This window comes from Thalassophryne amazonica, chromosome 23 (assembly GCF_902500255.1).
Source record: "Thalassophryne amazonica chromosome 23, fThaAma1.1, whole genome shotgun sequence".
NCBI classification, from domain to species: domain Eukaryota; kingdom Metazoa; phylum Chordata; class Actinopteri; order Batrachoidiformes; family Batrachoididae; genus Thalassophryne; species Thalassophryne amazonica.
In genome coordinates this window covers 35,409,853-35,428,476 of record NC_047125.1, presented here as the reverse complement: position 1 = coordinate 35,428,476, position 18,624 = coordinate 35,409,853, and the positions used below count along the sequence as shown (strand labels likewise).

General features: G+C 45.6%; 1 protein-coding gene across 1 annotated transcript in view; it reads right to left on the bottom strand.

The window, feature by feature from the left end:
* LOC117505307 (asialoglycoprotein receptor 1-like) overlaps positions 1-7,566 on the bottom strand; it is a 17,717-nt gene extending 10,151 nt beyond the window's left edge. Inside the window, exon 1 of the mRNA XM_034164945.1 lies at positions 5,751-7,566. Within this exon, the coding sequence (XP_034020836.1) occupies positions 5,751-5,808 (58 nt within the window). The 5' untranslated portion in view covers positions 5,809-7,566. The remainder of the gene's footprint in view (positions 1-5,750) is intronic.
* Positions 7,567-18,624: the final 11,058 nt, after the last annotated feature.

The following is an 18,624-nucleotide window of genomic DNA, read 5'->3' as shown; positions in this document are numbered from 1 at the left end:
AGAGAGAGAGAGAGAGAGAGAGAGAGAGAGAGAGACAGACAGACAGAGAGAGAGAGACAGAAAGAGAGAGAGAGCGAAAGAAAGTTGGAAAGTGGGGTTGGAGCAAAAACATATGACATCATCAATCAATCAATCAGTCAATGTACACAAACAACAAGCAACAACAAACACACAGACGTCTTTGCCCAAAGCAGGGGGACAGACAGGGACGCAGTTTGAGTCCAACCCTCTCCAACATCTACATCAATGAACTGTCCAAATCACTGGAACAGTCGGGAGCACCAGGCGTCACTCTAGTGGACATAGATGACCTGGTGTTTCTGTCTCCAACCAAAGAAGGACAACAACAACTTGACCTTCGACACAGTTTCTCCCAAACCTGGACCTCGACAGTGAAAAAAAAAATGGTCCAAAGAGCCAGAGAGAGAGAGAGAGAGAGAGACAGCCAGCCAGATAGAGAGCCAGAGCCAGAGAGCCAGAGCCAGAGAGAGAGAGAGAGAGAGAGCGAGAGCCAGCCAGCCAGCCAGCCAGACAGACAGAGAGAGCCAGAGAGAGAGAGAGAGAGCCAGAGAGAGAGAGAGCCAGAGAAAGAGAGAGCCAGCCAGACAGCCAGACAGACAGGGAGAGAGAGAGCCAGAGAGAGAGAGAGCGACAGACAGACAGACAGACAGAGACAGACAGACAGAGAGAGAGAGACAGACAGAGAGAGAGAGCGAAAGAAAGTTGGAAAGTGGGGTTGGAGCAAAAACATATGACATCATCAATCAATCAGTCAGTCAATGTACACAAACAACAAGCAACAACAAACACACAGACGTCTTTGCCCAAAGCAGGGGGACAGACAGGGACGCAGTTTGAGTCCAACCCTCTCCAACATCTACATCAATGAACTGTCCAAATCATTGGAACAGTCGGGAGCACCAGGCGTCACTCTAGTGGACATAGATGACCTGGTGTTTCTGTCTCCAACCAAAGAAGGACAACAATAACTTGACCTTCGACACAGTTTCTCCCAAACCTGGACCTCGACAGTGAAAAAAAAAAAAAAAAGGTCCAAAAAGGACCCAGACTCCAGTCACACAAATATAATTTCTTCCTGAATCAGACGGTCTGAGAACACAAAAAAACTACACCTACTTCAGAGTAAACATCAGCACCACAGACAACTTCAACCAAGCTGTAAATGACCTGAGAGTCGAGGCAAGAAGGGCTTTTTATGACATCAACAAGAACATCAAAGTAGACGTCCCGATTCAAATCAGGCTCCAAATACTGCACTCCGTCATAGAACCCATGTCTCTTTATGGTTGTGCGGTCTGAACCCGCTCACCAACCAAGATTTATAAAAATGGGACAAACACCAAACTGAGACTCTGCATGCAGAATTCTGTAAATCCATCATCCACATTCAACGGAAAACACCGAACAACACACACAGAGCAGAATTAGGACGAGATCCACTAATTATTAAAGTTCAAAAAAGAACAATTCAAAAATTTTATCTCTGGGTGTTTTAATCTCTGCAGCGCGTGTGGCCTGGGCTCATCAGAATAAAGGTTTGAGCGTCTTTATTCTCTATCAAAAATCAAAATACGTCTTTCGTTGTCATCTTTTGGAAGCCAGGTCAAATCAAAACTCAATACAAAATAGCTGACTTTATGAGAAAAATGTTAATGAGAGGAATTTGGAGTTGAAGAAGAAAAAGGTTTTAATTTGAAAAATTGAAAAAGTTAAATGCGCCTGCCCGCTGCACCAAAGAGACACGAACAGAGACACAGATCACAAACACCCAAACAGACTCTGAGAGCAACATCGACAAACTTCACTATCTGTTGGCTGAAGGACAACAAACACAGCAGCAACGAAAAGACGGAACAACGGACACAAACCACCGTAAACCCAAAACAGGACATTAACCTGCTACGTCACTTTATCTACGTATCATATAACACAGTTTATAGGACAGAATATTTTAACACAGAAAACACAGTTTTTACTATTATTTCAGTCTCACATCTCCTGTTTACACATTTATTCTCTGTAGAATATTGTTAACTAGATATACATCATCTTCATTTTTGTTTTTATTTGTTGCTCTGTGTCACACTTTGACAACGTAAACGTATGTTTCCCATCTCAATAAAACTCCAATGAAAGACACAGACTGATCCTGGAGGGTTCCTGGGAGTATGTTCATCCAGTCTACATGTGTTTTGTGTACCTGGAGAAGGCGTATGATTGGGTACCCCTGGAGATACTGTGGGAGGTGCTGTGGGAGTATGGAGTGAGGGGGTCCCTCTCAGGACCATCCGATCTCTGTACTCACAAAGCGAGAGCTGTGTTCAGGTGCTCGGCAGTAAGTCGGACTCGTTTCCGGTGGAGGTTGGCCTTCTCCAGGGCTGCACTTTGTCACTAATCCTGTTTGTGATATTCATGGACAGGATATCAAGGCATAGTCGGGGGGAGGAGGGTTTCATCACTGCTTATTTACCCGGATAAGCAGTGAAAGACATGGGTCCTTCTGTTTCGTTTTTTTTTTTTTTCCTGTATGGAATACTGGCATAGTATGTTACTGGGTGATTCTTAGACTACGGGCACTTATGTCCTTTGATCATATTGTATGAAAAACAGAAAAAAGGTTAAATTTCACACTTTTATAGTTATCTTTACAATGAAAGTGTGTTAAGAAATTTGTTCTAGTAGTCTATGACTTTCACCTTTTTTCAGCATCATTATATGCAAATATTGCCGTTTTGTGCTTGTCCCACACCCAGATTTTTGATCTTCAGTGATAAAAATGAATGGTAAAGAAACGTTTTTTCTGTTTTAAAATATCTCTGAATAAAATATCAGTAAAATAATCAAAACATAATTAGGGTATTCAATGTCATACAACTGTTGTGATTTTTTTTTAAACAAAATGTAGTTGTCCCACACTATTGCCGTAATTTCCACCACAACACTGTAATGTCCCTTTAAACAGTTTGTATGAAAGATTGTTTGGGTAGTTTCTATGGAGATAAACAGTGACATCAGAGCACATGTATATAGCGCCAAATCACAACAAACAGTTGCCCCAAGGCGCTTTATATTGTAAGGCAATGGTGTGGTGGAAATTACATTTACAAGGCCAATAGTGCCCGTAGTTAAAGAATCACCCTACTACACGTTTTACTCTTAAATTCATTTTATTAGTAAACCTTTTAGTGAAGTTTAGGGCTAGCAGCCAGTGATCACCTTAGTATTTCTTCTGTTTTTCTTGTTGCTTAATGCTGACAAATTATACTGTATTTGTTGTCTTTCTGATTCATGATTCTGTTTTTTCTGTCTGTTTGAGGTGCAGCTCCATCCAGAGGTGGGTGTGGTGTCTGTTTCTGTAACCCTCCTGTCCTGTGCACCGGCAACATTTCCTGTATTCGTTGTGTGAACTGTTTTGTTATTTGTGTCTGGAGCATGGCCCAAGCAGAGGGTCACCCCTTTGAGAGTCTGGTCTGCTTGTAGAGGAGTAGCAGCAGGGATGAAAAATCACCAAACCCCTCCCGGAGTTATAACAAGATGTATTTTGTATCAAAATTTCCGGTAGAACCTCTACTTTTCAGATCTGAGGTTGTACTTTGAGAAACTTTATTACAACATGGTCAATTAACCCTTTTTTTTGCAGAATCACGGAAAGAATTGAGGCCATCATAGGCACACAAAATATTTCACCTTATTGATATAAAAATGTGTTAAATGCCCATCTAAACATGTTTTCACATCAGCAAGGGTCTATAGACATCATTTTGACACATTCAGGGGTATCCAAGGTTCAGGGAGTGCTCTCAAGGCCCCCAAAATAAAAATTTTAACCCTTTTTTGTCGACGTATCTTTCAGAAAAGGACCCCTTACCGCCCCGAATTTTGTTGGAAAAGGGGGCAGCCATCAATTTAATATAGGCGGCTGTGACCTGTCGGGAAAAAAAGTAATTTGAGAGCTGTAGACAATAAAACATGTCACTTTAACCCTTTCACACTTAAAGATGACCACCACCTTAACCCTCTGGGGTCTGAGGGCATTTTTTGGACAGTTCACTCGCCTGGCATAAATGTTTTATTATTGCTGTTAACAGCATCCTGCATCCCACAATCAAGTTTTATGTCTTTTTTTTAGGACAACCTGTTCTTTCATAATATATATGCTTTTGTTGTGTTTTATAAGTGTAATAAAGGTTTACAATCACAAATAAAGAAAAAAGTAAAGCAGAAAATTTTCCACACACATTTATTCAAAACACACAGCAAACTATAATAAACAACTGTTTTGACACTTTATAAAGGTAATTTGAGGTCTTGTGTGAAAGACTGTACAACAAAAAAGTTCAAACAATAAACAAATGCACATTTTGAACAATATATATAAAAAAATGGTCTATGCTTTTATGCTCCAAACCTAACTCACTTGTACTGCCAAGACAAGCTGCATTGATGGGGCCAAATGCCCCTGCCTCCAGGTTGGCCTTCCATGCATTGATGCACGCAAATGCAGTGACTGCCCGAATAATCTCCACACTGAGCAGGATAGTGCAGATGGTGATGACGATGACCACTAAATAAATGTATTGTCAAGATTGACGTGATGTAAAATTATCAGGTGCAAAATACAGTCAAATTGAAATAGCATTATGCCGGTGTCCTGTCGAGATGAGGTGCGTCGCACTACTGCGCATGCGCTTGCATACATGTATTTGTAAAAATATGTTCCTTGTTGAAATTTTGCACTTAAATACAAATGGTCTGGAAAAAGAATTTCTCTTTTTGATAAGATTCCAAACCTAGGAGATTCTTGAAAAGCCTAATGGCGTAGAGGCTAAGGCACGACCACTTAATGATTGCTGGATGACCCTAATCATAGTCCTGGACACCAAAATGGCACCCACTTCTACACCCAAAGGATATCTTTACAATCAACCAGTCAGTCAGTTATTCATGACAAGCCTTTTGGACAAAGGAAAGGATCGAGGAAAGATCATCTGAAAAACCATCATCCGGACAAACATCAAATTCTGGATGGTGCTTTAGTTCCAATGTGAAAGGGGTAAACTGGCTGAATTTGTTATCTGTGGCACACAAATCAGTCCTTGCTTGCAAGGGACCCCTCTGCCTTAATATGATTTATGGAATACCCTTTATTCATGCTAAATTAGGTCTCAAACTCCCCAAAATGAAGAAAAGGGGTTAAAAATTTGATTTTGGGGGGTCTGAAGACCACTCCCTGCACCCTGAATGTGTCAAAATCATGTCTACAGACCCTTGCTGATGTGGACATTTAACACATTTTATATCAACACCGCAAAATATTTTGTGGGTCTATGACGGTATATCTCTATATCTCGAAAAATAGAGCCCTTTTTGACTGTCTGCCACTCCGCTCTTGAGGTTTCTTCCTCAGGTAACTTTATTGTGATTTGGTGCTATATAAATGAAAATAAAATAAATTAAAATAAATTGAAATTGGGTCAGTTTTCAGCGGTCAAAGAGATGGGTCTGTTTTTGGTTATGTTAACAGAAATAGTAGTGGCGAAACCTGAACGCACATCAAATAAACATGTTTCACTCCATATGTGAAAGGATTTTTTCGTGATTTGTGGCAGAAATGAGGAACTCGGTCAGGAAGTGAACTGCTCTCTCACCAACAGTCAAACTTCACTGTTAGATCTGGGTGTTAGGTATCATTTGATAAATGAACTTTAACCTTTTCACTCACACGGTACCTTTGGTCCAGAAGTTGCTGCTGTCGTCTTCAGTGTCATCATGATACTCAGCCGTCATGGCGATGTCTCTGCTTCTTCAGCCTGTGTGTGTTCTTGAGGATGAAGCCTGACTCTCGTCCACAGCACTCAGCACAAATAGAATGAAGGGTCAACGTCCGCCAGGGCGACCTTTGACCTGAAAACAGACTGGTTGTGCACATGGCGTGACCAGGACTTGAGTGTGTCTGCAGTGTGACCCGTAAATCATCATACAATTAATAAGCCGGACACAGAAATAAACAAAAAACGACAGCCGAGTCAAACAGCGTTTCACCGGTTCAGTATCAAACTGTAAATAATGGTACAATTACGACCGTTAATAACCCGGACACAGAAATAAACAAAAAACGACAGCCGAGTCAAACAGCGTTTCACCGGTTCAGTATCAAACTGTAAATAATGGTACAATTACGACCGTTAATAACCCGGACACAGAAATAAACAAAAAACGACAGCCGAGTCAAACAGCGTTTCACCGGTTCAGTATCAAACTGTAAATAATGGTACAATTACGACCGTTAATAACCCGGACACAGAAATAAACAAAAAACGACAGCCGAGTCAAACAGCGTTTCACCGGTTCAGTATCAAACTGTAAATAATGGTACAATTACGACCGTTAATAACCCGGACACAGAAATAAACAAAAAACGACAGCCGAGTCAAACAGCGTTTCACCGGTTCAGTATCAAACTGTAAATAATGGTACAATTACGACCGTTAATAACCCGGACACAGAAATAAACAAAAAACGACAGCCGAGTCAAACAGCGTTTCACCGGTTCAGTATCAAACTGTAAATAATGGTACAATTACGACCGTTAATAACCCGGACACAGAAATAAACAAAAAACGACAGCCGAGTCAAACAGCGTTTCACCGGTTCAGTATCAAACTGTAAATAATGGTACAATTACGACCGTTAATAACCCGGACACAGAAATAAACAAAAAACGACAACCGAGTCAAACAGCGTTTCACCGGTTCAGTATCAAACTGTAAATAATGGTACAATTACGACCGTTAATAACCCGGACACAGAAATAAACAAAAAACGACAGCCGAGTCAAACAGCGTTTCACCGGTTCATTATCACACTGTAAATAATGGTACAATTACGACCGTTAATAACCCGGACACAGAAATAAACAAAAAACAACGACATAGTCAAACAGCGTTTCACCGGTTCAGTATCAAACTGTAAATAATGGTACAATGACGACCGTTAATAACCCGGACACAGAAATAAACAAAAAACAACGACATAGTCAAACAGCGTTTCACCGGTTCAGTATCAAACTGTAAATAATGGTACAATTACGACCGTTAATAACCCGGACACAGAAATAAACAAAAAACGACAGCCGAGTCAAACAGCGTTTCACCGGTTCAGTATCAAACTGTAAATAATGGTACAATTACGACCGTTAATAACCCGGACACAGAAATAAACAAAAAACGACAGCCGAGTCAAACAGCGTTTCACCGGTTCATTATCACACTGTAAATAATGGTACAATTACGACCGTTAATAACCCGGACACAGAAATAAACAAAAAACAACGACATAGTCAAACAGCGTTTCACCGGTTCAGTATCAAACTGTAAATAATGGTACAATTACGACCGTTAACCCGGACACAGAAATAAACAAAAAACAACGACATAGTCAAACAGCGTTTCACCGGTTCAGTATCAAACTGTAAATAATGGTACAATTACGACCGTTAATAACCCGGACACAGAAATAAACAAAAAACAACGACATCTTGTGGTGGTGGGCCAGCAGTACCTCCTCTTCAGCGGCCCACACAACAACATTAAGGAAAATAAGTATTTGAACACCCTGTGATTTTGCAAGTTCTCCCACTTAGAAATCATGGAGGGGTCTGAAATTTTCATCTTAGGTGCATGTCCACTGAGAGACAATCCAAAAAATAAAAAAAAATCCAGAAATCACAATGTATGATTTAAAAAAAAAAAAATTATTTGCATGTTACTGCTACAAATAAGTATTTCAACACCTGCCAGTCAGCAGAAATTCTGGCCCTCAAAGTCCACCTCTAAAAAGTCCACCTCCACTCCACTTATTATTCCAAATTAGAAGCACCTACTTGAAGTCGTTCGCTGCATAAAGACACCTGTCCAACCCACACAATCAGTAAGACTCCAACGACTAACATGGCTAAAACCAAAGAGCTGTCCAAAGACACCAGAGACAAAATTGTAGACCTCCACAAGGCTGGAAAGGGCTACGGGGTAATTGCCAAGCAGCTTGGTGAAAAAAGATCAACTGTTGGAGCAATTATTAGAAAATGGAAGAAGCTAAACATGACTGTCAATCTCCCTCGGACTGGGGCTCCATGGAAGATCCCACCTCGTGGTGTATCAATGATCCTAAGAAAGGTGAGGAATCAGCCCAGAACTGCACAGGAGGAGCTGGTCAATGACCTGAAGAGAGCTGGCACCACTGTTTCCAAGGTTACTGTGGGTAATACACTAAGACGTCATGGGTTAAAAATCATGCACGGCACGGAAGGTTCCCCTGCTTAAATCAGCACATGTCCAGGCCCATCTTAAGTTTGCCCATGACCATTTGTATGATCCTGAGGAGTCATGGGAGAAAATTATGTGGTCAGATGAGACCAAAATAGAACTTTTTGGTCTTAATTCCACTCACTGTGTTTGGAGGAAGAAGAATGCTGAGTACCATCCCAAAAACACCGTCCCTACTGTGAAGCATGAGGGTGGAAGCATCATGCTTTGGGGGTGTTTTTCTGCACATGGGACAGGACGACTGCACTGTATCAGGAGAGGATGACCGGGGCCATGTATTGTGAGATTTTGGGGAACAACCTCCTTCCCTCAGTTAGAACATTGAAGATGGGTCGTGGATGGGTCTTCCAATAGGACAATGACTTGAAGCACACAGCCAGGATAACCATGGAGTGGCTCCATAAGAAGCATATCAAGGTTCTTGTTGGGAAAGTGTAGTGACACGGACCCACAACAGGGGGCGTAAATGAACGGACAATGGAAGGAGTCAAATTATAACACTTTACTGTTGTGAATGACAACCAAACACAGCAGATTCAGAATGTGCAACAGTCAATTAATAAAGGTGTCGTGTGGGCAGGCTCGACGATAGGAGACGCCCGTCTGGAAACGAACCGGAACCACACGATTTCCACCACCACCGAACACGAGGAATACTGGAGCCGCCAAGTCCCGGAGTCCCCAGGTGGCCACTTTCCCGGCGTGTCGGATCTGGTACTGCTGGCAGAAAGCAAAAGACAGTCAAAGGGTGGGTGTGTGAACACCCAGTAACAATCCTGGTGGGAATTCCACCTCCACCTCTCACTCAACACTTTGCAGAGGTCCCTCAGAAGAAAAAGAGTGCCGTCTTGCACAGCCTCCACTAAACGGACCGGTACTCCTGCAAACACTCACAATAACAGATTTACAAATATCACAAAAGGCTGAGGATATTACTTCCAGATGAAGATGATATCTTGGCGGTTTGGTGGAGGTGTCTTCCTGCTTTTATACCAGATGTGATGATTAGTGACAGCTGTCACGGATGATGGGTGACAGCTGTCACCACGGCTTGTTCCTGAGGCGACAGCGCCCTCTCGTGCCTGAAGCCCGCACTTCAGGCAGGGCGCCCTCTGGTGGTGGGCCAGCAGTACCTCCTCTTCAGCGGCCCACACAACAGGACCCCCCCCTCAACGGGCGCCTCCTGGCGCCCGACCAGGCTTGTCCGGGTGGCGACGATAGAAATCGGCCAGGAGGGCCGGGTCCAGGATGAAGCTCCTCTTCACCCAGGAGCGTTCTTCGGGTCCATACCTCTCCCAGTCCACCAAATACTGAAAGCCCCGGCCCATTCGACGGACGTCCAAGAGCCGGCGAACTGTCCAAGCCGGCTCCCCGTCGATAATACGGGCAGGAGGCGGCGCTGGACCGGGTGCACAGAGGGGCGAGGTGTGATGCGGTTTTATCCTGGAGACATGAAAGACCGGATGGATCCGCAGTGAGGCCGGGAGTTGGAGCCTCACTGCGGTAGGACTGAGGACCTTGAGGATGGGGAAGGGTCCAATGAATCGGTCTTTTAGTTTGGGGGACTCGACCTGGAGTGGAATGTCCTTGGTGGAAAGCCACACCTCCTGCCCGGGCTGGTATGTGGGGGCTGGGGACCGTCGACGGTCTGCATGGGCTTTAGCCCTCGTCCGGGCCCTCAACAAGGCTGAACAGGCGGTGCGCCACACCCGACGGCATCTCCGCAGGTGGGCCTGGACCGAGGGCACACCGACCTCTCCCTCCACCAAAGGAAACAAAGGGGGTTGGTACCCCAGACACACCTCGAACGGGGAGAGGCCGGTGGCAGAGGACACCTGGCTGTTATGAGCGTACTCGATCCAGGCCAGATGTTCACTCCAAGCCGTCGGGTGTGCGGAGGTCGTGCACCTGAGGGCCTGCTCCAACTCCTGGTTGGCCCGTTCGACCTGTCCGTTAGTCTGCGGGTGATACCCAGACGAGAGGCTTACAGTGGCCCCCAGTTCCCGGCAGAAACTTCTCCACACCTGCGAGGAGAACTGGGGACCGCGATCCGAAACGATGTCTGTTGGTATCCCATGCAGCCGGACGACATGGTGGACAAGGAGATCCGCCATCTCCTGGGCCGACGGGAGCTTCGGGAGGGCCACGAAGTGGGCCGCCTTGGAGAAACGGTCCACTATCGTGAGTATGGTGGTGTGTCCCCGGGACGGCGGGAGGCCCGTGACAAAATCCAGACCGATGTGGGACCAGGGGCGGTGAGGCACAGGAAGTGGCTGTAGAAGTCCCTGTGCCTTCTGGTGGTCCGCCTTGCCCCTGGCGCAGGTGGTGCAGGCCTGGATGTAAGCCCGGACATCAGTCTCCAGGGACACCCACCAGAAGCACTGCCGGACTACTGCCACGGTCCTACGCACCCCTGGGTGGCAGGAGAGCTTGGACCCGTGACAGAAGTCCAGAACGGCAGCTCTGGCTTCTGGTGGGACGTATAGTCTGTTCTTCGGCCCTGTTCCGGGATCCGGGCTCCGTGCCAGGGCCTCCCAGACGGTCTTCTCCACGTCCCAGGTCAGAGCAGCCACGATAGTGGACTCCGGGAGAATGGGTTCCGGTGGATCCGACAGCTCGGTCTTGACTTCCTGTTCATGCACCCGGGACAGGGCATCCGATCTTTGGTTTTTGGTCCCGGGGCGGTAGGTGATCCGGAAGTCAAAACGGCCGAAAAACAGTGACCAGCAGGCTTGCCTGGGGTTCAATCGCTTGGCAGTCCTGATATACTCCAGGTTCCGGTGGTCAGTGAAAACCGTGAAAGGCACTGACGCTCCCTCCAGCAGGTGTCTCCACTCCTCAAGAGCCTCTTTCACCGCAAGGAGCTCTCGATTGCCCACGTCATAGTTCCGCTCTGCTGGGGTCAACCTGCGGAAAAAATAGGCACACGGGTGAAGAACCTTATCGGTTTCTCCGCTCTGGGATAGCACGGCTCCTATCCCTGAGTCAGAGGCGTCCACTTCAACCACAAACTAGCGACCAGGATCGGGCTGTACCAAGACCGGTGCAGTCGAGAACCGGCGTTTCAACTCCCTAAACGCGGCTTCGCACCGATCCGACCAGGTGAAGGGAACTTTTGGTGAGGTCAGGGCCGTCAGGGGGCTACCTACCTGACTATACCCCTTAATGAACCTCCTGTAGAAATTTGCGAAGCCGAGGAACTGTTGCAGCTTCCTACGGCTTGTAGGTTGGGGCCAGTCTCTCACCGCTGCGACCTTGGCCGGATCCAGGGCGACGGAGTTGGAGGAGATGATAAACCCCAGGAAGGACAAAGAAGTGCGGTGAAACTCACACTTCTCGCCCTTCACAAACAACCGGTTCTCCAACAACCGCTGCAGGACCTGACGTACATGCCGTACATGGGTCTCAGGGTCCGGAGAAAAGATGAGTATATCATCCAGATATACGAAGACGAATCGGTGCAGGAAGTCCCGCAAGACGTCATTAACCAAAGCTTGGAACGTCGCGGGGGCGTTAGTGAGGCCGAACGGCATGACCAGGTACTCAAAATGACCTAACGGGGTGTTAAATGCCGTCTTCCATTCGTCTCCCTTCCGGATCCGAACTAGGTGGTATGCGTTCCTAAGATCCAACTTTGTGAAGATTTTGGCTCCATGCAGGGGGGTGAACACTGAATCCAACAAAGGCAACGGGTATCGGTTGCGAACCGTGATCTCGTTCAGCCCCCGATAATCAATGCATGGACGAAGACCGCCATCTTTTTTGCCCACAAAAAACAAACCTGCTCCCATCGGAGAGGTGGAGTTACGGATCAGCCCGGCAGCTAAGGAGTCCCGGATGTAGGTCTCCATTGATTTGCGCTCAGGTCGGGAGAGGTTGTACAGCCTGCTGGACGGGAACTCCACGCCTGGCAACAAATCAATGGCACAATCATATGGACGGTGCGGGGGAAGAGTGAGTGCCCGGTCCTTGCTAAAAACGTCAGCAAGATCGTGGTACTCAACCGGCACCGCCGACAGATTGGGGGGAACTTGGACCTGCTCCTTAGCCTGGGAACCGGGAGGAACCGAGGATCCCAAACACATCCGATGGCAGGTTTCGCTCCACTGTATGACCACCCCGGACGGCCAATCAATCCGGGGATTGTGTTTCATCATCCAGGGGAACCCCAGAATCACACGGGAGGTAGAAGGAGTCACAAAAAACTCAATCTCCTCCCTATGATTCCCTGACACTACCAGAGTTACTGGTGGTGTCTTGTGTGTGATTAAAGGGAGTAGGGTGCCATCTAGTGCTCGCACCTGCAATGGTGTAGGTAGCGCCACCAGATGGAGCCCTACCTCCCTGGCCCATCTGCTGTCTAACAGATTCCCTTCTGACCCTGTGTCTACCAGTGCTGGGGCCTGAAGGGTTAAATCCCCACTAAGGATTGTAACTGGGAGTCGTGCTGCAATATGTGTGTGTCCCACGTGAATTTCTTGGCCCACCCTAAGCCCAGTCTCTAGGGGCGGGCGTTGGTGTTTAACCGTTCGGGGCAATTGCTCAATTGATGCTCCATTGAGCCACAAACAAAACACGCGTGGAAACCGCCTCTGTCTATTAGGTGGTCTAAATGTGGCCCTGCTCGTGTCCATAGCTTCGTCAGCAGGGGGAGCTGTCGCCCCACGGGACGTAGAGGCCAGGGAGCGTGGGAAGGGCGGACCTTTCTCGGACACGGAAGGAAGAGGGACGGCGCGCGCCCGGCCACGTCCTTCGTCTCGTTCCCGACGGTGTTCCTCCAACCGATTGTCTGTATAACGAGATCAATAAGCCCATCTAATTCCCGCGGTTCATCCTTGGCCACTAGGTGCTCCTTTAGGACTGACGACAGTCCGTTTACAAAGGCGGCGCGGAGCGCAGCGTTATTCCAGCCGGACCTCGCAGCCACGATGCGGAAGTCGACTGCATAAGCAGCTGCGCTTCGGCGCCCCTGTCTCATCGACAGCAGCACAGTTGAAGCGGTCTCTCCCGTTAGGGTGATCAAACGCAGTTCTGAACTCCCTCACAAACCCAGTGTATGTGTGAAGGAGCCGTGAATTTTGCTCCCACAGCGCCGTAGCCCAAGTGCGTGCCTCTCCCTGAAGCAGAGTAATCACATAAGCTATTTTGCTTGCATCTGACGCGTACATGACGGGACGTTGTGTGAAGACGAGCGAATACTGCATAAGAAACTCCGCGCACGTCTCCACACAACCTCCGTACGGCTCAGGAGGGCTTATGTATGCTTCAGGGGATGGTGGGAGGGGTTGTTGAACCACCACTGGAACATTAATATCTAGCACAGAATCGACAGGAGGAGGAGCTGCAGCTCCCTTGCGCGGAGAGAGCCTCCACCCTGCGGTTCAGGAGGATGTTTTGCTCGGCTATTTGATCCATTCGAGCCGTAAAGGCGGTGAGAATATGCTGTAGCTCACCAATCACGCCTCCTGCAGATGCCTGCGCTCCCTGCTCTCCCATTGGTTGTTCAACAGCCTGGTGACGCCCCTCGGAGTCCATGACGCTGGCCGAGATATCCTGTTGGGAAAGTATAGTGACACGGACCCACAACAGGGGGCGTAAATGAACGGACAATGGAAGGAGTCAAATTATAACACTTTACTGTTGTGAATGACACAACCAAACACAGCAGATTCAGAATGTGCAACAGTCAATTAATAAAGGTGTCGTGTGGGCAGGCTCGACGATAGGAGACGCCCGTCTGGAAATGAACCGGAACCACACGATTTCCACCACCACCGAACCCGAGGAATACTGGAGCCGCCAAGTCCCGGAGTCCCCAGGTGGCCACCTTCCCGGCGTGTCGGATCTGGTACTGCTGGCAGAAAGCAAAAGACAGTCAAAGGGTGGGTGTGTGAACACCCAGTAACAATCCTGGTGGGAATTCCACCTCCACCTCTCACTCAACACTTTGCAGCGGTCCCTCAGAAGAAAAAGAGCGCCGTCTTGCACAGCCTCCACTAAACGGACCGGTACTCCTGCAAACACTCACAATAACAAATTTACAAATATCACAAAAGGCTGAGGATATTACTTCCAGATGAAGATGATATCTCGGGAGTTTGGTGGAGGTGTCTTCCTGCTTTTATACCAGATGTGATGATTAGTGACAGCTGTCACGGATGATGGGTGACAGCTGTCACCACGGCTTGTTCCTGAGGCGGCAGCGCCCTCTCGTGCCTGAAGCCCGCACTTCAGGCAGGGCGCCCTCTGGTGGTGGGCCAGCAGTACCTCCTCTTCAGCGGCCCACACAACAGTTCTGGAGTGGCCTAGTCTGTCTCGAGACCTAAACCCAATAGAAAATCTTTGGAGGGAGCTGAAACTGTTTCTCAGCGACAGCCCAGTAACCTGGCTGATCTAGAGAAGATGTGTATGGAAGAATGGACCAAAATCCCTGCTGCAGTGTGTGCAAACCTGGTGAAAAACTACAGGAAAACGTTTGACCTCTGTAATTGCAAACAAAGGCTACTGTACCAAATATTAACATTGATTTTCACAGGTGTTGAAATACTTATTTGCAGCAGTAACATACAATTAAAAAAAAAAATCATACATTGTGATTTCCAGATTTTTTTTTTAGATTATGTCTCTCACAGTGGACATGCACCTAAGATGAAAATTTCATACCCCTCCATGATTTCTAAGTGGGAGAACTTGTAAAATTGCAGGGTGTTCAAATACTTATTTTCCTCACTGTACGTTAGTAGCATGTCCCCATATCTCAGTCTCAATTTGTTTATAAAGCGCTTTAAAATCAATGTCAATGACCAGAGTGCTGTACACAAATAAGCAAGTTAAAATACATCTAAAAAAATAAATAAACCACAGTTAAAACAATAAATAATAAGAACCAACATCTCAAGCCGAGTTAAAAGCCAAAGATGTCAAGCACGGCGGGTGCCAGGCACCCGAAGTGTTAGGACCCATAATGCAAACTCCCGGACTAGGCTTGGATGTAGAAGAAATCAGACTTTAATTCAGGCTCGGTACACAGGTGATCAGTCAGCGAGGCAGAAGCACAAGCAGGGTTGGGCAAAAACGCAGTCATGGGAAAGCAGGGTTCAGAGGCATGAGCAGACACAGACATCATAGACGAGGCAAAAGGCAAAGTCAAAAACACAAAGCAGGATCTGGATACATGGCAAATCAAAACAGGACTACAACCCCTGGCAAAAATGATGGAATCACCGGCCTCGGAGGATGTTCATTCAGTTGTTTAATTTTGTAGAAAAAAAGCAGATCACAGACATGACACAAAACTAAAATCATTTCAAACTTTCTGGCTTTAAGAAACACTATAAGAAATCAGGAAAAATAATTGTGGCAGTCAGTAACGGTTACTTTTTTAGACCAAGCAGAGGGAAAAAAATATGGAATCACTCACTTCTGAGGAATAAATTATGGAATCACCCTGTAAATTTTCATCCCCAAAACTAACACCTGCATCAAATCAGATCTGCTCGTTAGTCTGCATCTAAAAAGGAGTGATCACACCTTGGAGAGCTGTTGCACCAAGTGGACTGACATGAATCATGGCTCCAACACGAGAGATGTCAATTGAAACAAAGGAGAGGATTATCAAACTCTTAAAAAGGGTAAATCAACACGCAATGTTGCAAAAGATGTTAGTTGTTCACAGTCAGCTGTGTCTAAACTCTGGACCAAATACAAACAACATGGGAAGGTTGTTAAAGGCAAACATACTGGTAGACCAAGGAAGACATCAAAGCGTTAAGACAGAAAACTTAAAGCAATATGTCTCAAAAATCGAAAATGCACAACAAAACAAATGAGGAACGAATGGAAGGAAACTGGAGTCAATGTCTGTGACTGAACTGTAAGAAACCGCCTAAAGGAAATGGGATTTACATACAGAAAAGCTAAACGAAAGCCATCATTAACACCTAAACAGAAAAAAACAAGGTTACAATGGGCTAAGGAAAAGCAATCGTGGACTGTGGATGACTGGATGAAAGTCATATTCAGTGATGAATCTCGAATCTGCATTGGGCAAGGTGATGATGCTGGAACTTTTGTTTGGTGCCGTTCCAATGAGATTTATAAAGATGACTGCCTGAAGAGAACATGTAAATTTCCAGAGTCATTGATGATATGGGGCTGCATGTCAGGTAAAGGCACTGGGGAGATGGCTGTCATTACATCATCAATAAATGCACAAGTTTACGTTGATATTTTGGACACTTTTCTTATCCCATCAATTGAAAGGATGTTTGGGGATGATGAAGTCATTTTTCAAGATGATGATGCATCTTGCCATAGAGCAAAAACTGTGAAAACATTCCTTGCAAAAAGACACATAGGGTCAATGTCATGGCCTGCAAATAGTCCGGATCTTAATCCAATTGAAAATCTTTGGTGGAAGTTGAAGAAAATGGTCCATGACAAGGCTCCAACCTGCAAAGCTGATCTGGCAACAGCAATCAGAGAAAGTTGGAGCCAGATTGATGAAGAGTACTGCAAGCTGTTAGAAAAGCCAGAGATGGTGCAACAAAATACTAGTGATGTGTTGGAGCGTTCTTTTGTTTTTCATGATTCCATCATTTTTTCCTCAGAATTGAGTGATTCCATATTTTTTTCCTCTGCTTGGTCTAAAAAAGTAACTGTTACTGACTGCCACAATTTTTTTTTCCTGATTTCTTATAGTGTTTCTTAAAGCCAGAAAGTTGCCATTTGAAATGACTTTAGTTTTGTGTCATGTCTGTGATCTGCTTTTTTTCTACAAAATTAAACAACTGAATGAACATCCTCCGAGGCCGGAGAGTCCATCATTTTTGCCAGGGGTTGTAGATACAGATAAGAGTACAAAGACAACAAAGTGTGGGTGGGAGGAGATTAAATAAGACAGGAGTCAACAAGGTGCACCTGAGGAACAATCAAGAAGGGGGCGTGGCTAGTGAACAAAGATACTACAGTACATTGTGCAAGACAGTGAGGGAAGACAATGCAAGGTGGAGTGAAGAAAAGACAAAGACGTGAACAGGTGCACAGAGCGTGAGTGAAAGGAAACACAAAGCAGACAGAGTTAAAGTGAGAGACAAAGACATGAATGCAGGTGCAGGATGTGGAGTGAAACACAAACTGACTAAAGAAAAAGCAGTGAGACAAACCATAAGAAAAGGCAGTGACCAAACAACAACCAGAACACATCCTAACAGTACAACAAATATTTTAACCATGCGGAACAAGTCATAACGTATCACTGAAAACTAGAACAGAACGAAAGGCCAAAGTAAAAAGTAACAAAGAAAACAAAGTGACACATCAAAACAGAGAATAACCATATGATGAAAATAAATATTAATAAATCAAAGCTGAAACAGGAAGCAAACAACAGAAATGGGGAAAACATGGAGTCAGCACCCTGACCAGGCCAAAACCCTGACAGAAGAGAAGAAATGTGTTTTAAGAGAGGATTTAAAAGCAGAGAGAATCAGCCTGTCTGATGTGCAAAGGAAGATCATTCCACAGTTTTATGGCAGCAATTGAAAAAGTGCTGTCACCTCTTCGCTTCCTCTTTGACTTTAGGATAACTAACAGTAACAGATCAGCTGACCTGAGTGAGTGTGAAGGGGCATATAAATGGAGCAGGTCAGACAGGCAAAGCCATGAAGACATCTAAATACAAAAGAATTTTAAAATCAATTCTAAAATGAACTGGGAGCCAATGAAGTGAGGCCAAAATCGGTGTGATGTGTTCGCATTTTTTAACACCAACTAGAAGTCGAACAGCAGCATTTTGCACCATCTGTAGTTGAGTAAGCAGAGTCTGATTCAGCCCAACATAAAGTGCATTGCAGTAGTCCAGGCAATTAGTGATAAAAGCATGGATTAAAATCTCAAAATGATGCCATCAAAGATATACCAGTCCCTGTGGCTTCTTCTATCACCACTCCAAGATCTTGAGCCCACATTTGCAGGATTGTGTCCTTTACTGGACTTCTAACGGGCCACATAGCAGCTTTTCTAAAAACCTATTACTACGTATTTGACATTTCCAAATTAAATGTACACCCAGTCTGATTCTGAATGAAGTTTCTAACTTGCAGGAACCTAAAAAAAAATGTGTTTGAGGTAGATTATATTTTTACCTTAACTGATCAAATGACATCATTCTGTCACCTTCAAATAAGTCAAAGTTTTAACACCTGCATTTTCCTGCTGAGAAATCCCATCATCTATCAACTCTGGAGGAAAATCTGTATTTCTTCATATTGGGGTAAAT